A 20096-nucleotide genomic window follows, 5' to 3' on the forward strand; every position below is an offset into this window, starting at 1 on the left:
ATGTAACATCGTAAAAATCCGGGTAGGATTTGTACCCCATGTGTTCGTGTAGTCCCATATACATCTTTCTGTGTACAGTGTTTGTAACTTTACTAAGACTTGGCCAAATTTCTGATCATTTTGATGATTCCAGAACCTTGCAATACACACACATTCTTATATGCTAGATGATCAACCTTTTCTGGTCGATTCCACACTGTTTCTTCCACAATGCAATCGCATGACCAGAACTCAACTTCATCTTTAATGTTTGGTCGAGAACCACTCATCCCTCTTGACCGAATTTGGGGTCGTACATATTGTAATTGGAATCAGGAATTTGTAAAGCAACAATCTGAGCTCCTAGAGCGAACTTATCAGCTAGACCAAGACAGAGTCAAGCAGTTCGCTCAACGTAATAAAGTGCTGTACGATGATAAGGTTCCATCTTTTGCTATTAAAGGCCATTCCTATGGGTACCCAAGTACTTTTAAAAAGATGTGCATTTCCAGGCAGGCATAAGATTAAAGATGTCTATGAGAGAGACGAGTATGTTGTTGTATGACATAATGAAGAATATGATGTTTATACTACTAGGCCTGTGAGAGGGGGTTAGGAAAGGGTGGTTCACTGTGGATTGTTACGAATTTCCCCAGTATTGCAAAACAATGACAGAGGCATAGGAGGTAATGATCTTAAGAACAAATGATCCAAATTCTCCAGCCTATGTTGGTAAAAAAAAAAGTAGGGGAGATGGATGATTCAAACTCAGATGAGGTGTTGATTAGGGGGTACAGGCAAGAAATTGAAGGGCCAAGTGTTGGTAATGAACAAGTAGGGGAGATTCCTCATATTTCACCCATGCCTGTAATTCATTCGCCTCCTACCCCCGTGCCTCGGCTGAGTGCGCGTAGAACACGGTTTAAGCATCGGAATCCACTTTGACTTCCACAGTCTAGCATTTGATGTTATTAATTGACAAACTACATGTACATGCACTCCAAACAATAAGTTTAGATGATGTTTTACTCTGAGCTTGAGATGTAAACTTTTGCTATGATACATGTTATATCATAGTTTGTAAGAAAATAGATATGTGTATGCAATATTTTGTGTGTATCTGGAGAAATGACATTACATAAAAGTTTAAAAATGCCACACTGTTTGTGTTTTAATCGAGCATTAAAAATGTCATGGGTCAAACGATTCTTATCACGAAAATAACGGGAAATGGAAGTGTTTTTTTTCAAACAGTCCCGTCGTTACATTGGCGAGAACCTTTTTTTATATTAAGGAACGTGTGCCAGAATCATCTATCCGCCTTTTGTAATGATGTTTTAATTTCGTGGTCATCTTACAGATACTACAACCTGTTAAGTTTAAGGAAATATTGTCTCAACCTCTGTGGTTCAACTCTCACATTTTAGTTGATGGAAAACCATTATGTCAAAAAATTGTTTAATTCATCCTTGATTAACATAGCTGATGTCCTTACACGAGACGCACATTTTAAAACTTTTGAAGGTATTGTTCAGAAATATGTTTATGTACCTATAATACGCTTATACCTGCTATCCCAAATGAATGTAAAAGCAAAATAAGGAGCCAATCTATAGAATAAAAAAAATTACTTAAGTGAACCACATGATGATCGATTAGATAATTCCTAAAACACAAACAAGTTTATAAATTATGTTACTCTACTTTTATACGTAGTTATACTATGGTTTCGTCAGAAACGGATCAACAACTCAAATGGGAAAATGATCAGTCACTACAATTATCAGATGATGAAATATGAAGGTCTTGTTTTAATTTGATATACAGGGTGAGTCAGAAAGAATGTCCCACTTTTTAAAAGTTGTATTGTTTGAAGTATGAACATTTAATTAGGGGTTTAACGATATGTCTTGATAGAGTTATCCTCCCAGTACATTTAGGTACCATTTTCATTTGAATCCTTTCACGCATGACTGAACATCAGACAATCTTTACAAGACTGCCAGATTTCACTTGCGCCAACTTACTGGGTGATGAATAAAACAGTGCATTGAACAAAGACAGGCAGACAAACACACCACACACTCACGCACACACACACATACACGCACACACGCACACACACACACACGCATGCGCACAAACACACACACACGCACACATACACAAACACACGCACTTGCACACATACGCACACGCACACGCACATATTCACACACTCACCCACAAATACCGCAAACGTCGGTTAATAAAAAAAACACAAACAATTTTGGTATTTTTTGAGGTATTTTATTATGGTACAACAATGGCTGTTAAAGTACCTACGTATTGAGATAGCACATTGGATTCATGTGCACTTCATGATGACGATGATGATGAAGATGATGATGATTATGATTAAGATTAAGATGATGACAATGATGATGATATGGTGGTAGTGAATGTGTACTAAAGGGAAAGATTGTCAGGGAAATGCCACTTAAACATTCAGGGATCTTGATAAAAATCAATGCTTAATCAGAAAAGAAAAAAAGATAACAAATTCTGAGACATTTGTAACCTTGTGTGTTGTTTGTGTATGTGTGTGTGTGTGTGTGAGTGTGTGTTTGTGTGTCTGTCTGCCTGTCTTTGTTCAATGCACTGTTTTATTCATCACCCAGTAAGTTGGCGCAAGTGAAATCTGGCAGTCTTGTAAAGATTGTCTAATGTTCAGTCATGCGTGAACGGATTCAAATGAAAATGGTACCTAAATGTACTGGGAGGATAACTCTATCAAGACATATCATTAAATTCCTAATTAAATATTCATACTTTAAACAATACAACTTTTAAAAAGTGGGACATTCTTTCTGACTCACCCTGTATACATCATCAATAGAGAAAAATCTAAGACATTTTCAATTCAAATTTCTTGTTGTATAAAATTGGAATTTTTAATCACAATATATGTAAATTTTGTAACGAACAAGAACAAACAACAATTCATTTATTTTTTATATGCCTTTTTGTTTCAAGATTCTGAAAAAATCTGTATAGTTGGCAAATTTCTAAGAAGATGCTACTCATTAGATTATCACGTATTAAAATTTTGCTTTAGAACATTAGTAAAATAATACTTTTATCTGGTGAACACTACGATATTACATGTATATGGCAAATATTTAATCTGTTCATGAAAATGTCGACACATCGTTCCTTTATTTAAAGCCTTTCTATTTTCTTTAATACAATTACAAAAAAACAGAACGCATGATATCCTTTAAACTCAGCCGTTTTGAGTTTCATGAGAACAAATGGAATGGTATCTGTTCAGTATAATGAACTCTTACTGAATGTTTTTTTTATGAGATGTTCTATTTCACTCAATCATGTCTCTGTACTATTGAAGAGAAATATGTATTTATTTTGAGATTATCTTTTGTTAGAATGTGAATTGCAAATGAAATTTATTTAAAAGAAAGAAGATTTGTTTTGGGGGAACACACAGATACTAGAGAAGACAATAAATGATTGACAACATAGCTCTAAGGGGATATTCGACGGATATTTCAATGCTAATTTTTCACACTACTCGCAGGATAGTGATGCAGTAAATAATCATGTAAACACTCATAATTACGTATTGGTCTATTCATACATTAATAATGTATGAATAGACCAATACGTAATTATGAGTGTTTACATGATTGTGAAGAACTGATATCACAAGCCAGTTTAATGCGTGATCATAACATAAGTTGTACCTATCAGCCGTGTATTATATTTTGTATTGGGTATGTGTGTGTGTGTATGTTGCATGCACGTTTGGATGTTTGTGTTTCTAATGGCAAGGTTCTCTTATTTTTCAAATATCTCAGGTCAAAGAAAAATGCATGGACTCTGGAAGAAAACCTCACGGTCAAGGTATTATTGACTTTTGCATACATAACTTCAGCCATCTTTTTCGATGATCGTACGAAACTCATTTAGTATATAATAAGAGAAAAGGGTAGATTCATATTGAATTGTAATATTTGATATCGTTAAATTAGGAATTTATTGTTCGTGCGCATGAGTAATCAAATAACCCATACCTAAGCCCTACAGGATGCACACTTAAATGATGTTAAGCTGTTGACACTAATCAAAATGCAACATAATGAAGTAAATGAATGGATAAAATAGATTAATAAACCAGAATAACACATAATAAAAACTAAGAATTCATGAAATATTCTGTAATTATCTACGATATTTGTAATCGCTTTGTAATGTGTAGAAGTGGGCTTTTGTCAGTTATGATTTATACAATTTTATTGCCTACGCTTTTCAAAAATTCCTCTAACACACTGCCTTCGGAAAAATGACATTTTTGGGCGAAATAGTAATCAAATTCACATTTGTAGAATGAAGAATGAAGAATTCATGGAATAATCTGTAATTATCTACGATATTTGTTATCGCTATGTAATGTGTAGAAGTGGGCTTTTGTCAGTTATGATTTATAAAATCTTATTGCCTACGCTTTTCAAAAATTCCTCGAACACACTGCCTTCGGAAAGATGACATTTGTTGGCCAAATAGTAATTAAATTTACATTTGTGAGCGTGTGTTTTTCGTTCCCCCCCCCCACACGCACAACGCAGCTGAAAGTGCTCAACATTCCGAACCTTCTGAGCCCAGAACCTTCGAGGAAGTCCTCGCATCCATCGCAAAGAAAAATAAAGGTAAAACTAGACTTTAATTCGTCACTTTGACGAATTAAGTGATACGTATGCTCATGTGTAACATAATAAAGAACGTATTTTCACGATTTCATATTTCGTTTACTACTCCCATTATGGTCTATCCATGAGTCAAGTTTCAACTGTAGAGCAGAGGGAGACAGACCAAGAGAATAAGAGGGACGCAAGGCAAGAGAGAGAGAGAGAGAGAGAGAGAGGGAGAGGGTGAAAGAGAAGAGAGATAGATAGATGCAGAGACAGACCAAAAAAGGAGAGGGGCAGAACATGAGAGGAGAAGTAAAAGAGCAAGAGAGAGGAGAGAGAGAGATGCAATTGAGAACAATGCCTTCCAGATGACCATGATTGAAAGTGGAATAGCGCCCCCTTTAGGTATCCGATTGAGGATTGTTATATATGATAATTGACATGTCACCTATGATTGAATTTTTTACTATGATAACGTCAATATAATGTTAGATAGTCTACATAAATCTCGTGGGAACTTGTCTCAGCTACAACATACTCACAAATCAACAAAATCCAAGCAGAAATATTGGCGATATTGCTCAAAACACAGAAATGTAGAATCCAGATTTGAGAAAAAGTAATCTCCCATAGGGATTAAACGCAAAAAGTAATGGATTAAGTGAAAATAGGGTAATAATAAAGAAAATAGGGTTGTTTATTACATTATTTGCGATTCTACGTGTTTTAATACTCAAAGGAGATGGTACAGTGAAAGGTCAAAAAATAAAGTGAAGACAAATATTGTTGGAGACACCCGGACTCGAACCATGGATCTCGAGGATGGAAGTCAAGTGGGTTACCGATATACCAAAACATTTCCCATAGCGATTACACGTAAACGGGAAATGGAATTCTGAAATCCTACTTTGCAAGTGAAATATGAGCATAATCCCGGCATCTGATCGAAAAATGAAATGCACACGTGTGATAGATTATTGTCTCAGCTACAACATATTCGAAGTTCAGCACAAACTAAGCTAAGACAACGGAGATTTTGCTCGTGAAAGACAGGAGTGTAGAATCCAGTTTTGAGAAAAAGTCATGTCCCATAGAGAATACACGCAAAATGTGAAAAATTGACATGCCTCCTTAAATCGCAAAAATACGCCATGATTCCTTTGTCAAAATGAAAAATTGTGGTCACTATATTTGTAGAGAATTGTTTCAGCTAGAACATATCGAAATTTGAAAGAAAATCAATCAATATTTACAGAGGTACAATCAATTTTCAAAAAATATGCTGACGTCATAACATGCAAATTAAATTTTTGAGTTTGGAGGACATTATGGTGACGTCATGAGTTAATTGAAGGTCAAATGAGACATGAAATCATATTTACGACTCATAATCTATCTAAATATGAAAAAATATTGGGAGTTGCTATCTATTCTGAAGGGTTACAAAGAATTTTGTATAGGCATGTTTTTGCTCATGTATTGTGGATAAAGATAACTCAGGTCCGCGCGCACTGTCAACTTTGACGGACGCTCATTGCGTTATTAAAAGATGAACAAGTTATCAAAATGCTTGGAAAAATGTGCCTAATAAGATGATAGAGAAAATTCGGCGATTCTATGTAGCAAAAGGCTAGTACGCGCAAAAAACGCGCGCGCATGCGCGTGAGCTCGATTTTTTGTCAAATGCTCCATATGGCCTGAAACGTATGCAAAAAAAATTTGGGATGATTTAGAGCATTTTAAATTTTTGCGCGCGCGTAAACGCGCGGACGAACGCGCACGCGCGCATTTGCGCACGTTTTTTGGCCTGAAATTGACCGGACGGATATTGATCTTAATCGTGATAATTATGAATGAGAAATACTTTTCCGTTATGAAGATATGATCATTAGTTGATTTTCACCAAATGGCGCCTGGATGACGTCACGATGACTTTGAGTCTTTGAAAAGTCACGCAGTTCTAAGTTAGACTAAGATCTATCATCATTGAAAGATTCATAACAATGGCTTCATTCAGTCTTGAGATATCCTGCGAACAAATTCGAGGAAGAATAATAATAAATAAATAATAATAATAAAAATCTTGACGAAATCAAAAGGTGATACGTAGACCTCGTTACGTATCACCTAAATACTAGCGGGGATATGTTGATGGCTTCTTTCTCAAGCAAAAATAGATTATCGTAGAAGCCGTCAAATATAAACTTAAAAACCCTCTTATAATAGCTTTACCCATTGTAGAGATTTTTTTCTATGTGTCTCACTTTACAACGTCGATTTCCTGTAGAACGTAAATATGAAATACATAATATATATGTTTTGGTTTAACCACACAATGCTCTGCTGACAATCTTTTCTCTATATCTTGCACTTTCCCAATTCATAAGTTCTGGTGCGATTAAAACAAAACCTAAATTACCTTTACGTTAAAGGTAAGCATTAACCAAAATCACTTCTGTTTTTATACACTAAAAAAAGAATGGAAAAAAAAAGAATAACATAGGACACTACTAATTGTAAATTGTTTAAAATGATAAATATATATCAAAGTAAAGGATTGTTAATACTCTACCAACATCAATTAAGATCAAGACCTGAACTTTCACGCTTGAATGAGAAAGTTCCATTTACCTGTAAAAGATGTGATTAAAGAAAATTTTAAAAAAAGAGCAAGTAGCCATTCAATTACTTTGAGACTTCCGGCACATGAACTTTCGTAAAATCACATCCCCTTATTCTCGAAAGGTTTGGCTAATTGTGCACAAGAACTTTTTAGGTGATACGTACGTAGACGTATCACCTTTTGATTTCGTCAAGATTTTTATTATTTATTTATTTATTTATTTATTTATTATTATTCTTCCTCGAATTTGTTCGCAGGATATCTCTAGACTGAATAAAGCCATTATCATGAAACTTGCCAAGATGATAGATCTTAGTCTAACTTAGAACTGCGTGACTTTTTAGAGAGTCAAAATTATCGTGACGTCATCCAGGCGCCATTTTGTGAAAATCAACTAATGATCATATCTTCATAACGAAAAAGTATTTCTCATTCATAATTATCACGATTAAGATCAATATCCGTCCGGTCAAGTTGAGGTCAATAAAAGTGCGCAAATGCGCGCGTGCGCGTTCGTCCGCGCGTTTACGCGCGCGCAAAAATTTAAAATGCTCCAAATCATCCCAAATTTTTTTTGCATACGTTTCAGGCCATATGGAGCATTTAATAAAAAAATTACGCACACGCGCATGCGCGCGCGTTTTCGCGCGTATTGGCATTTTGCAACATAGAATCGCCGATTTTTTTTCTGTCATCATATTCGGTACATTTTTCCAAGCATTTTGATAATTTGTTCACCTTTTATTAACGAAATGAGCGTCCGTCAAAGTTGACAGCACGCGCGGATTTGCGTTATCTTTATCCACAATACATGGGCAAAAACATGCCTATATAAAATTCATTGTAACTCTTTAGAATAGATAGAAACTCCTAATATTTTTTCATATTTGGATAGATTATGAGTCGGAGATATGATTTCATGTCTCATTTTATCCTCGATTAACTCATGACGTCATCATAATGGCCTCCAAACTCAAAATTTCAATTTGCATATTATGACGTCAGCATATTTTTGGAAAATTGATTGTATCTCTGTAAATATGGATCAATTTTCTTATTAATTTTGATATGTTCTAGCTGAGACAATTTTCTACAAATGTAGTATTCACAATTTTTATTTTTGACAAAAGTATCATGGTGTATTTTTGCGATTAAAGGAGGCATGTCAATTTTTCGCATTTTGCGTGTATTCTCTATGGGACATGACTTTTTCTCAAAACTGGATTCTACACTCCTGTCTTTCGCGAGCAAAATCTCCGTTGTTTTAGCTTTGTTTTCGCTGAACTTTGGATATGTTGTAGCTGAGACAATTAGCTATCAAAAGTGTGCCTTTTATTTTTCGATTAGATGCCGGGATCATGCTCATATTTCACTTGCAAAGTAGGATATCTGAATTCCATTTCCCGTTTAAGTGTAATCGCTATGGGAGATGTTTTGGTATATCGGTAACGCACTTGACTTCCAACCTCGAGATCCCTGGTTCGAGTCCGGGTGTCTCCAACACTTTTTTTTCTCACTTTTTTTTCCTTTTGACCTTCACTGTACCATCTCCTTTGATTATTTAAACACGTAGATTCGCAAATAATGTCATAAATAACCCTTTTTACTTTATTATTACCCTATTTTCACTTAATCCATTACTTTTTGCGTGTAATCCCTATGGGAAATGACTTTTTCTCAAATCTGGAGTCTACATTCCTGTCTTTTGCGAGCAATATCGCCGTTATTTCGGCTTGGATTTTGTTGATTTTTTAGTATGTTGTAGCTGAGACTATATGCTATCTAAATCAACCCTCATTTTTTCAATAAGATGTCATGATCATCACGATCATCATTATCATAATGATGCTAATCATTTATCAATTACATTTTCATTTCTTTGAATAAGATAAAATCGTCAAAAGGTGTTCTTCATGATGTAAATTAGAGTCAAATGTGTAACTGGTTACTGCACAGGGTCAAAGGTCATATATTGTTTCAATCTATCTTCCCTAGATCCATAAGATCAAGGAGACACAATTTAATCTTGACATATGAATAGATCATAATGGGAGAAGCATATGAATGGGAGAAGCAAAATAATATATCGTGTAATGCATTATTCGTTATGTAAACCATTATCATACATATCACCTAAATCGTCTAAGTGACGAATTAAAGTCTAGTTAGGTGATACGTAACGAAGTCTACGTATCACCTATTGATTTCGTCAAGATTGTTATTATTAGGTGATACGTACGTAGACGTATCACCTTTTGATTTCGTCAAGATTTTTATTATTATTTATTTATTTATTTATTATTATTCTTCCTCGAATTTGTTCGCAGGATATCTCAAGACTGAATAATGCCATTATCATGAAACTTGCCATGATGATAGATCTTAGTCTAACTTAGAACTGCGTGACTTTTTAGAGAGTCAAATTGATCGTGACGTCATCCATGCGCCATTTTGTGAAAATCAACTTATGATCATATCTTCGTAACGGAAAGTTATTTCCTATTCATAATTATCATGATTAAGATCAATATCCGTCCGGTCAAGTTGAGGTCAATAAAAGTGCGCAAATGCGCGCGTGCGCGTTCGTCCGCGCGTTTACGCGCGCGCAAAAATTTAAAATGCTCCGAATCATCCCAAATTTCTTTTGCATACGTTTCAGGCCATTTAAAGCATTTCGCAAAAAAATCGCGCACACGCGCATGCGTGCGCGTTTCCGCGCGTACTGGCATTTTGCAACGTAGAATCGCCGAATTTTCTCTGTCATCATATGTGGCACATTTTTCCAAGCATATTGATAATTTGTTCACCTTTTATTAACGCAATGAGCGTCCGTCAAAGTTGACAGCACGCGCGGATTTGCGTTATCTTTATCCACAATACATGGGCAAAAACATGCCTATATAAATTTCATTTTAACTCTTTAGAATAGATAGAAACTCCTAATATTTTTTCATATTTGGATAGATTATGAAATGGAGATATGATTTCATGTCTCATTTGACCCTCAATTAAGTCATAATGTCATCATAATGGCCTCCAAACTCAAAATTTAAATTTGCATATTATGACGTTTGCATATTTTTGGGAAATTGATTGTATTTCTGTAAATATAGATTGTTTTTCTCTTTAATTTCGATATTTTCTAACTGAGATAATTTTCTCCAAATGCAGTGACCACACCTTTCCAGTTTGACAAAGGTATCATGGCGTATTTTTGCGATTAAAGGAGGCATGTCAGTTTTTCACATTTTGCGTGTATTGTCTATGGGACATGACTATTTCTCAAAACTGGATTCCACATTTCCCTCTTTCGCGAGCAATATCTCTGTTGTTTTATCTTTGTTTACGCTGAGCTTCGAGTATGTTGTAGCGGAGACAATAAGCTATCTCAAATGTGTCTTTTATTTTTTGATCAGATGCCGGGATCATGCTCATATTGCACTTGCAAAGTGGGATTTGAGAATCCCATTTTCCGTTTACGTGTAATCGCTATGTGAATTCTCGCTACCCCAAATAGCGATTCTGCCGAGATCCGGGGAAAATCCTGAAAACGCGCATTGCATTATGGGATAGCTTTTCGACATTACAGCTTCCTGTGCAGGCGCTATATTACTAGGCGCGATAGCGCAAACGTAAAACGCCGTCACCACACAACGTGTATGCACCGAATATGTCGTCTGCTCGGTCTTGTTTTTTTTTTCGCAAATATTTCAACGTTTATTTGAACATTTCGTTCGTTGTTTTTTGCGTCTTTTGACATCAGTGACGATGGTTTTCTTTTGTGAGGCTGCACAGTGCTGGGCTCATGATTCCAAGCGTAAGAACCCTGAAAAATGGGGGTGGATGAAGGCCGTGACTTGGGATGGGACTCTATACCGGAAGTTGTGGTGACGACCCGAGAGAGTGAAAATTACCTCGTCTCGCGAATTTCGAGATTTTCGTACCTATTTAGGGTAGCGAGAATTGTTTTGGTATATCGTTAACGCACTTGAATTCTATCCTCGAGGTCCCTGGTTCGAGTCTGGGCGTCTCCAACCACTTTTTTTCCTTTACTTTTTTTTTTCTTTTTGACCTTTCACTGTACCATCTCCTTTGATTATTAAAACACATACATCTGCGAATAAACTATTTGCTTTATTATTACCCTATTTTCACTTAAACGATTACTTTTTGTGTCTAATCCCTATGGGAGATGACTTTTCCTCAAATCTGGATTCTACATTTCTGTCTTTTGCGAGCAATATCGCCGTTATTCCTGCTTGGATTTTGTTGATATTTGAGGATGTTGTAGCTGAGACTATATGCTATCTAAATCACCCCTCATTTTTTCAATAAGATATCAGGATCACGCTCATGATCATGATCATCTTCATTATCATTTATCAATTACATTTTCATTTCTTTGAATAAGATAAAATCGTCAAAAGGTGTTCTTCATGATGTAAATTAGAGTCAAATGTGTAACTGGTTACTGCACAGGGTCAAAGGTCATATATTGTTTCAATCTATCTTCCCTAGATCCATGATGATCAAGGAGACACAATTTAATCTTGACATATGAATAGATCATAATGGGAGAAGCATATAAATGGGAGAAGCATTTTACAAAATAATATATCGTGTAATGCCTTATTCGTCATGTAATCCATTATCATACGTATCACCTAATTCGTCTAAGTGACGAATTAAAGTCTAGTTTATTATTATTATTCTTCCTCGAATTTGTTCGCAGGATATCTCAAGACTGAATGAAGCCATTGTTATGAATCTTTCAATGATGATAGATCTTAGTCTAACTTAGAACTGCGTGAATTTTCAAAGACTCAAAGTCATCGTGACGTCATCCAGGCGCCATTTTGTGAAAATCAACTAATGATTATATCTTCATAACGAATAGTAATTTTTCATTCATATTTATCTTGATTTAGATCAATATCCGTCCGGTCAATTTTAGGTCAATACACGTGCGTAAATGCGCGCGTGCGCGCTCGTCCGCGCGTTTACGCGCGCGCAAAAATTTAAAATGCTTTAAATCATCCCAAATTTTTTTTGCATACGTTTCAGGCCATATGGAGCATTTGATAAAAAAATTACGCACACGCGCATGCGCGCGCGTTTTCGCGCGTACTGGCATTTTGCAACATAGAATCGCCGATTTTTTTCTGTCATCATATTCGGTACATTTTTCCAAGCATTTTGATAATTTGTTCACCTTTTATTAACTCAATGAGCGTCCGTCAAAGTTGACAGCACGCGCGGATTTGCGTTATCTTTATCCACAATACATGGGCAAAAACATGCCTATATAAAATTCATTGTAACTCTTTAAAATAGATAGAAACTCCTAATATTTTTTCATATTTGGATAGATTATGAGTCGGAGATGTGATTTCATGTCTCATTTGATCCTCAATTAACTCATGACGTCATCATAATGGCCTCCAAACTCAAAATTTTAATTTGCATATTATGACGTCAGCATATTTTTAGAAAATTGATTGTATCTCTGGGAATATTGATCAATTTTCTTTTTAATTTTGATATGTTCTAGCTGAGACAATTTTCTACAAATGTAGTATTCACAATTTTTATTTTTGACAAAAGTATCATGGTGTATTTTTGCGATTAAAGGAGGCATGTCAATTTTTCGCATTTTGCGTGTATTGTCTAAGGGACATGACTTTTTCTCAAAACTGGATTCTACACTCCTGTCTTTCGCGAGCAAAATCTCCGTTGTTTTAGCTTTGTTTTCGCTGAGCTTTTGATATGTTGTAGCTGAGACAATGAGCTATCAAAAGTGTGCTTTTTTTTCGATTAGATGCCGGAATCATGCTCATATTTCACTTGCAAAGTAGGATTTCTGAATTCCATTTCCCGTTTACGTGTAATCGCTATGGGAGATGTTTTGGTATATCGGTAACGCACTTGACTTCCAACCTCGAGATCCCTCGTTCGAGTCCGGGTGTCTCCAACAATTTTTTTTCTTCACTTTTTTTTCCTTTTGACCTTCCCTGTACCATCTCCTTTGATTATTTAAACACGTAGAATCGCAAATAATGTCATAAACAACCCTTTTTACTTTATTATTACCCTATTTTCACTTAATCCGTTACTTTTTGCGTGTAATCCCTATGGGAAATGACTTTTTCTCAAATCTGGAGTCTACATTCCTGTCTTTTGCGAGCAATATCGCCGTTATTTCGGCTTGGATTTTGTTCATTTTTGAGTATGTTGTAGCTGAGACTATATGCTATCTAAATCAACCCTCATTTTTTCAATAAGATGTCATGATCGCGCTCATGATCATGATCTTGATCATCATGATCATCATTATCATAATGATGATAATCATTTATCAATTACATTTTCATTTCATTGAATAAGATAAAAATCGTCAAAAGGTGTTCTTCATGATGTAAATTACTGTCAAATGTGTAACCGGTTACTTCACAGGGTCAAAGGTCATATATTGTTTCAATCTATCTTCCCTAGATCCATGATGATCAAGGAGACACAATTTAATCTTGACATATGAATAGATCATAATGGGAGAAGCATATGAATGGGAGAAGCATTTTACAAATTAATATATCGTGTAATGCATTATTCTTTATGTAGACCATTATCATACGTATCACCTAATTCGTCTAATTGACGAATTAAAGTCTAGTTTCTTCTTGTTTTGTTGCAATGTATCTACGCGGGGTTATAGATCTATATCCCTTAACAGGCGCGCCGGAAGCAGTTGGGGATGGGGGGGGGGGACATGCCAGGGGGCTCACCTTCCAGGGGCAGTAGCGTAATGAGCAAAAACGTTTTTTTCAAAGTGGAGTATCAGCGATCAGGAAGAGCGGAGCGAGCGTAAATTTGCGTGGGGTCTAGGTCCTGAGCCCCTGGAAGCTCAAGGTTTTTAGGCATAAATTACGGTCAGATGAGCATATTTTGATACCTTATTTGTGACACTGACAGGTCCATATTTGGTGGGGATCCAGGGGGCAGAGCAGAGCCCCCCGAAGCTCAGGTTTTTTTTAAAGGTTTTTAGGTATCTAATAACGGTCAGATGAGCATCAATTGGGCCCTGGGGTCCAGGGGGAACAAGCTAAGAGGTTTTAGATATTTAATTACGGTCAGATGAGAATCCAGGGGCCCCACTTAGAGCACTTGTCGGGGTCGAGGGGGCGGAGCCCCCGCAAGCTCAGGGGTTTTAGGCATTTAATTACGGTCAGATGGGCATCCATTGGGCCCTCTCTAGGGCCCTTGAAAGGGTTCAGGGGGTAGAGGTTTTAAATATTTAATTATGGTCAGATGAGCATCCATGGGGCCGTCTATAGAGCCCTTGGTTGGGTCCAGGGGGAAGAAGCTAAGAGGTTTTAGATATTTAATTACGGTCAGATGAGAATCCAGGGGCCCCACTTAGAGCCCTTGTTGGGGTCGAGGGGGCGGAGCCCCCGCAAGCTCGGGGGTTTTAGGCATTTAATTACAGTCAGATGAGCATCCATGGGCCCTCTCTAGGGCCCTTGAAAGGGTCCAGGGGGCAGAGCCCTCGGAAGCTCAGAGGTTTTAAATATTTAATTATGGTCAGATGAGCATCCAGGGGCCCCACTTAGAGCCCTTGGTGGGGTCCCCGGGACAGAGCCCCCGGAAGCTCATAGGTTTTAGATATTTAATTACGGTCAGATGAGCATCAAGGGGCCCCACTTAGAGCCCTTGTTGGGGTCGAGGGGGCGCACAGTGGGCCAGGGAGGAACCAAAGTGCGCCAAAACTCATTTTGGGGGGATTTATCTTTTATAAATCAAGAGGAAATGTTTGGATTTCCAGGGATTTCCGCTTTAATTTTATTACCAACATTTTCTCTGATGTCTAAGCTTTAAATTGATACCAGATTTGGCTGCCCGATTCTGCCCGTTATTATGTTAGAGCCGTTTTCCTTGCAACATTGCACCGAAAAATGTGTTTATTTTGGTCCGCGGTTTCAGAACGTGTGTCACGCGCCCCCACGCGCGCTGATATATGACCGCGAATCCCTAATGATTCAGCCGCGGACCTAAAAAAAACACATTTTTCGGGGCAATGTGGCAAGGGAAATCGGCTCTAACATAACAACGGGCAAGATCGGGCAGCCAAATTTGGTATCAACTTAAAGCTTAGACATCAGAAAAAATAGTGGTATTAAAATTGAAGCAGTACCCTGAGGAGATCTAAACATTTTCTTTGCATTTATACACAAAAACATGGATAATTAGTCCATTTTTTTTAGTCCATGAAGGCTTCTAAATAAGCATATTTTTCGCCCGACTGTAAATTTGGGAATTTCTAATTTTCCAACAAACGCATACAAAAGTATGACTTACAATAAAATTGAGAAAAAATATCTGAAAATCATGTCATCTCAGCAACATTTGTGAATCACTGGTATCGAATTAGAAACACCCCCCCCCCCCCATCACTACGCCAGCGTCCAGGGGCTCATGTCTTCTCACCCCTATAATAAAAACACACACACTTTCCCCTCTCACAATATTTCCACGATATGCGCGTATCGCTATTATAAAAAAACTTCATTGATAAATATAGGTGGCATGAGGAATGTTTAAGAAATTCAATTCCTGCTAATTTTCCTTTTCTTTTAATGGAATATAACTTCAATGTGATTCTATTCAGGTTTTTATTATTTTTTTGTTCTTTTTGTTTAAAAATAAAAACCATATTTACTCCTTTACTGCTTTTCTTTTTTTTTGGAGGGGGGGGGGGCGTTGTCCCTTAAGCAAAAGGCAAAAATAGTAATACAAGGGTTAAAAAAGGAGACGACGGATCCCCTCCGCACCTTCAATTTGTTAGAAGTCTGTAGCATCTAGTATGGTGGAGATAGGTAGGCCGAAGGAAAGGCTTCAAATAAAAAGCCTGACAAAAAATGGCGCCTGGACGGTCACGCAAGAGGAATTTCGGAAAAAGAAGATTTCATTGACCTTGATGTGAGGCTAGAGACTATGACTACGAAATTTGGAAGGAATCGGGATCAAGGAAGGGACCTACATAGGATGTGGTTTTCACCAGTGGGTAAAACTTGTTTGGGAGGGGTATTTTTTTTTTTTTTTTTTTGGGGGGGGGGGGGGGGGAATGTGCAGACAATATCATTCTGCCTGTACCCCCCCCCCCCTCCCCCCTCTCCCCTGGCGTGTGAGTATTATTGTTTTCAGTTCTTCCTGTCGTTTTGTAGTGGCTTATTATAAATTTTTACATTAATGATAATGCAATTTCATGAAAATATAAATTTGTTGAAAGGATTTTTCCTTACACTTTACAATTTGGATAAAGTGACTGCCAATATTTCAGTTTTCCATCATTAAACATGCGCCGATAATGATATGACCTGAACTTAACTTGAACTTTATTGGAATAGCTATGGCCCTGTGGGACAAAAACAGGCTTAAAAGAGCAATCAAACAAATTATGAATAGAAATTGTACATTTATCACATATTTACAAGGTATAAACAATTGTCACTAATTTTGTGAACACTTTTTCTTGTTTAGTTACAGCAATGGGGGAACAACAGTTAACATATACTAAATAAGAAGGTGACGTATCCTTTAAACATAGAAATAAATAAGTAATCCGAACTATCTGATTGGTAGCCTTGGGAGCTTTCCATCTGAAATATTAGACTATTAATTATAGCTGCAATGTTATTATCATTTTTGTTATACCAGTTTAGCCAAAAGAATACAAAAGATAATGTGTCTGAAACGTCTAAGTTCACCTATCCAATATCCAATATCCAATATCCAATATCTAGTTGCCTAATCAAAGGCGCTGATGAAACTGAACAAAACTACCAAAAATGTCTGTTCATGATTCTCACCGGGAAAGACAAAAAAAGCAGTGACTAACTGTAAGCAATCTGAAATAGCTATGTGTTTAGTTGAGTTCTGAAAGTGGATAACGGGTGACAAGAGCGTAGGAGTCGACAATCTAGAAGGAAGTGCTAATTTACACAATTCCAAACGGAGCTTTTGTGCAAGAAGGCACTCAGAGCAAGCCCAAATTTTGCACCAATAAGTTACTATAGTTAATACTAGGCTATCAAATAAGCTTAGTTGAATATCCATCGGGAGAGCAAGCCTCTACACTTGGCTATCGAGGAGTACATAGCTTTGCTAGCTTGCTTATATTTCTTGTTGGACTGTAGCAGAATGTCCTTTAAAATTGAAAGTTATGCCTACATAAACTAAGTCATCAAAAACATCAACGTCTGTATTTCCTACATAAAAAGAGAGATATTCATAACTCGCATCTTGATAATATAGAAGCTTTTGTGTTTGTTGCATTGATATAAAGACATCTGTCATAACAATAAGTATATAGGGTATTTAGTGAATTGTGCATGTCTTCCTTTAACTATGCAAGAATTATATTATCATCAGCATACAATAATCCCTCCCCCATCAGTACGCCAGCGTTCAGGGGCTCATGTCTTCTCACCCCTATAACCAAAAAACAGACACGCTTTCCCATTCTCGCACAATATTTCCACGATATGCGCGTATCGCTATTATAAAGACCTCCATTGATAAATACCGTATAGGTGGCATGCGCAATGTTTATGAAATTTAATTCATGTGAACTTTCCTTTTCTTTGAATGGAATTGTATATATGATTTAATTCAGGTTTTTATTATTGTTATGTTCTTTTGGGTTAAACATACAAACCATGTTTACTCCTTAACTGCCTTTTTTTTTTGGAGGGGGGGGGGGGCAAAATGCGTTTTGCCCCCCCCCCCCCCCCCCACTTCCGGCGCCTATGTTCTCATACATATACTGTATACATACTCTTTTGAAAGCAGGCCATTGAACTTCAATGCAATTCAATGTATTTCTCCACAAATGCCAAACTACTAGGAAAATACATAAAATCAAATACATACATGCAATAAAACGACTCCAATTTATGTTTGAAATAGAAAAAAATCAGCAAAGGTAGAAAGGGTAGTCGGGACTACCCCCCCCCCCCCAATAATAATAACAAATTATACAATCAAAATTAAATATAAAGTCAAATGATGAGGTGGTACCAATAACGAGAAAGAAGAGGGAGAAAATATCAAAGACGGGGGGGGGGGGCCGGGGGGGTGCTTCCATAAGGTTTAAACAAATTAATGATGGATTACTTGAGTATCAGGAATAACCTTAACTTAGCCTAAATGAATACAATGAAGGACAATTTATATCAGGTGGAACAAGACTCCATAACATATAGGCCAATTGAAGGCTTTCCGTTTTTGTAAGAAAGTCTTACCTATATGAGTATATGAAAACTACTTACATTTCTTGCCATAGAAGAGTTCATGTATAAAAAGGTCATCATAGACAGGTGGCAAGTTGTTATGTTTGTACTGGAACATGAATTGACCGTTTTAATAGGGGTGCAGTATGTGCACACCCCCCCCCCCCACAAAAGTAGGTCTGTAGATTAAATAACCAGTGTGTCACTTTAACACCCGCACGTGCGTCTTATATACACATGTGCATGTAGAGCTGTTGACTGTATATAGAAACTAGAAATAATAAAACATTTCTTTTTTAAACATCACTTTATTGTTCAAACTTGCACAACAAAGGAGAAGATACAAAAGCCCAGGACAATTCCATTTTACTGGAAAATGCAGGGCATTAAAAGTAAATACAGTGTATAATGTTATATAACATCAACAAAGCAAAAGTATGAGATAAATTATTGATGGCCTGCCTGAGCCAGCTATAGCCCAGCTAGCTAAGTAGCTGCGCTGCATGCCTAGACTACCTACATGCCGGTGCGTGAGTCCGACCAGAGGCTATAGGCCTTCCTAGTCTTCGTACCGTAAACGCGCCTGTTGTGTAGTTTGCAGGCACAAACCCTGGTCAGTCTTAAAAGAGAGTCTGCACTATAAGATTACCATAGGCCATGTACTATCGCTGCTCCTGACACAACCAGTAGGTAGCTGGGCTAGGCTTCTCTCAAGGCACAATTATTTTTAATAAAGTGTTAAATTAGGGTCTGTGCTTGCAGACTACCTGTTGCGCGCGCGTGTACTACTGCACGGTTCAGGTGGTTGTGTGAAGTATCGCATGTATTCTGGTTGAATAAAATTTGTGTCGAATAAAATTTGTGTCGAATGAAATTTTTAAGACGAATACTTGTTCGTGGCATGCATTATGTATGGAACGCCGAATAGCTCCTTTGTTGAATACATCTTTTGCATTGAATACCTTTATTGTCGAATAAAAAGTAAAAAAATTCCTTGGAATAATATTTTTGTAGAACAAAACAAAATGTGCCAAATAAGATTTTGTCGAACTAAATTTTTGTCGAATAAAATTTGTGTCGAATGAAATTTTTGTCGACTGAAATTTTTGTCGAATGAAATTTTGTCGAATAAAATTTTTGTCGAATAAATTTGTTGACATATACAATTTTTGACGAACAATGTGTCGAATGAAATTTATGTCGAATAAAATTCTTGTCAAATAAAACTTGTCAAATATTTTCTGAAAGTGTCGCATATATTTATTTGTTTCCCTAAAGGCGTGCCATAGGCGAGTGATTGCCCTAAACATTTGAAAGCTAGAGACGCGCGCCGTTGATCTGGTTGAAGAAAAACTAAACAGGTCATCTCAGTCCTGGAGCTATGGGCACTGACGCCCCATTTATCGATTAGCAGCATGCAGATACCACGTGTGGTGACCTAGCCAGTGGCGGATCTAGGCGCCCCCCCCCCCCTGGGAAAAAAACATGTAAAAACACGTGATTTTTAGCTTTTTGGGGGGA

At 36.9% G+C, this 20096-nt stretch overlaps 1 protein-coding gene across 1 annotated transcript in view; it reads left to right on the forward strand.

The window, feature by feature from the left end:
* Positions 1 to 20096, forward strand: part of LOC574698 — a 54430-nt gene that overhangs the window by 30567 nt on the left and 3767 nt on the right. Inside the window, exons 8-9 of the mRNA XM_030992613.1 lie at positions 3837 to 3882; positions 4605 to 4685. Of these exons, the coding sequence (XP_030848473.1) occupies positions 3837 to 3882; positions 4605 to 4685 (127 nt within the window). The remainder of the gene's footprint in view (positions 1 to 3836; positions 3883 to 4604; positions 4686 to 20096) is intronic.

This window comes from Strongylocentrotus purpuratus, unplaced genomic scaffold, assembly GCF_000002235.5.
Source record: "Strongylocentrotus purpuratus isolate Spur 01 unplaced genomic scaffold, Spur_5.0 spur5_scaffold_20, whole genome shotgun sequence".
Taxonomy (NCBI): domain Eukaryota; kingdom Metazoa; phylum Echinodermata; class Echinoidea; order Camarodonta; family Strongylocentrotidae; genus Strongylocentrotus; species Strongylocentrotus purpuratus.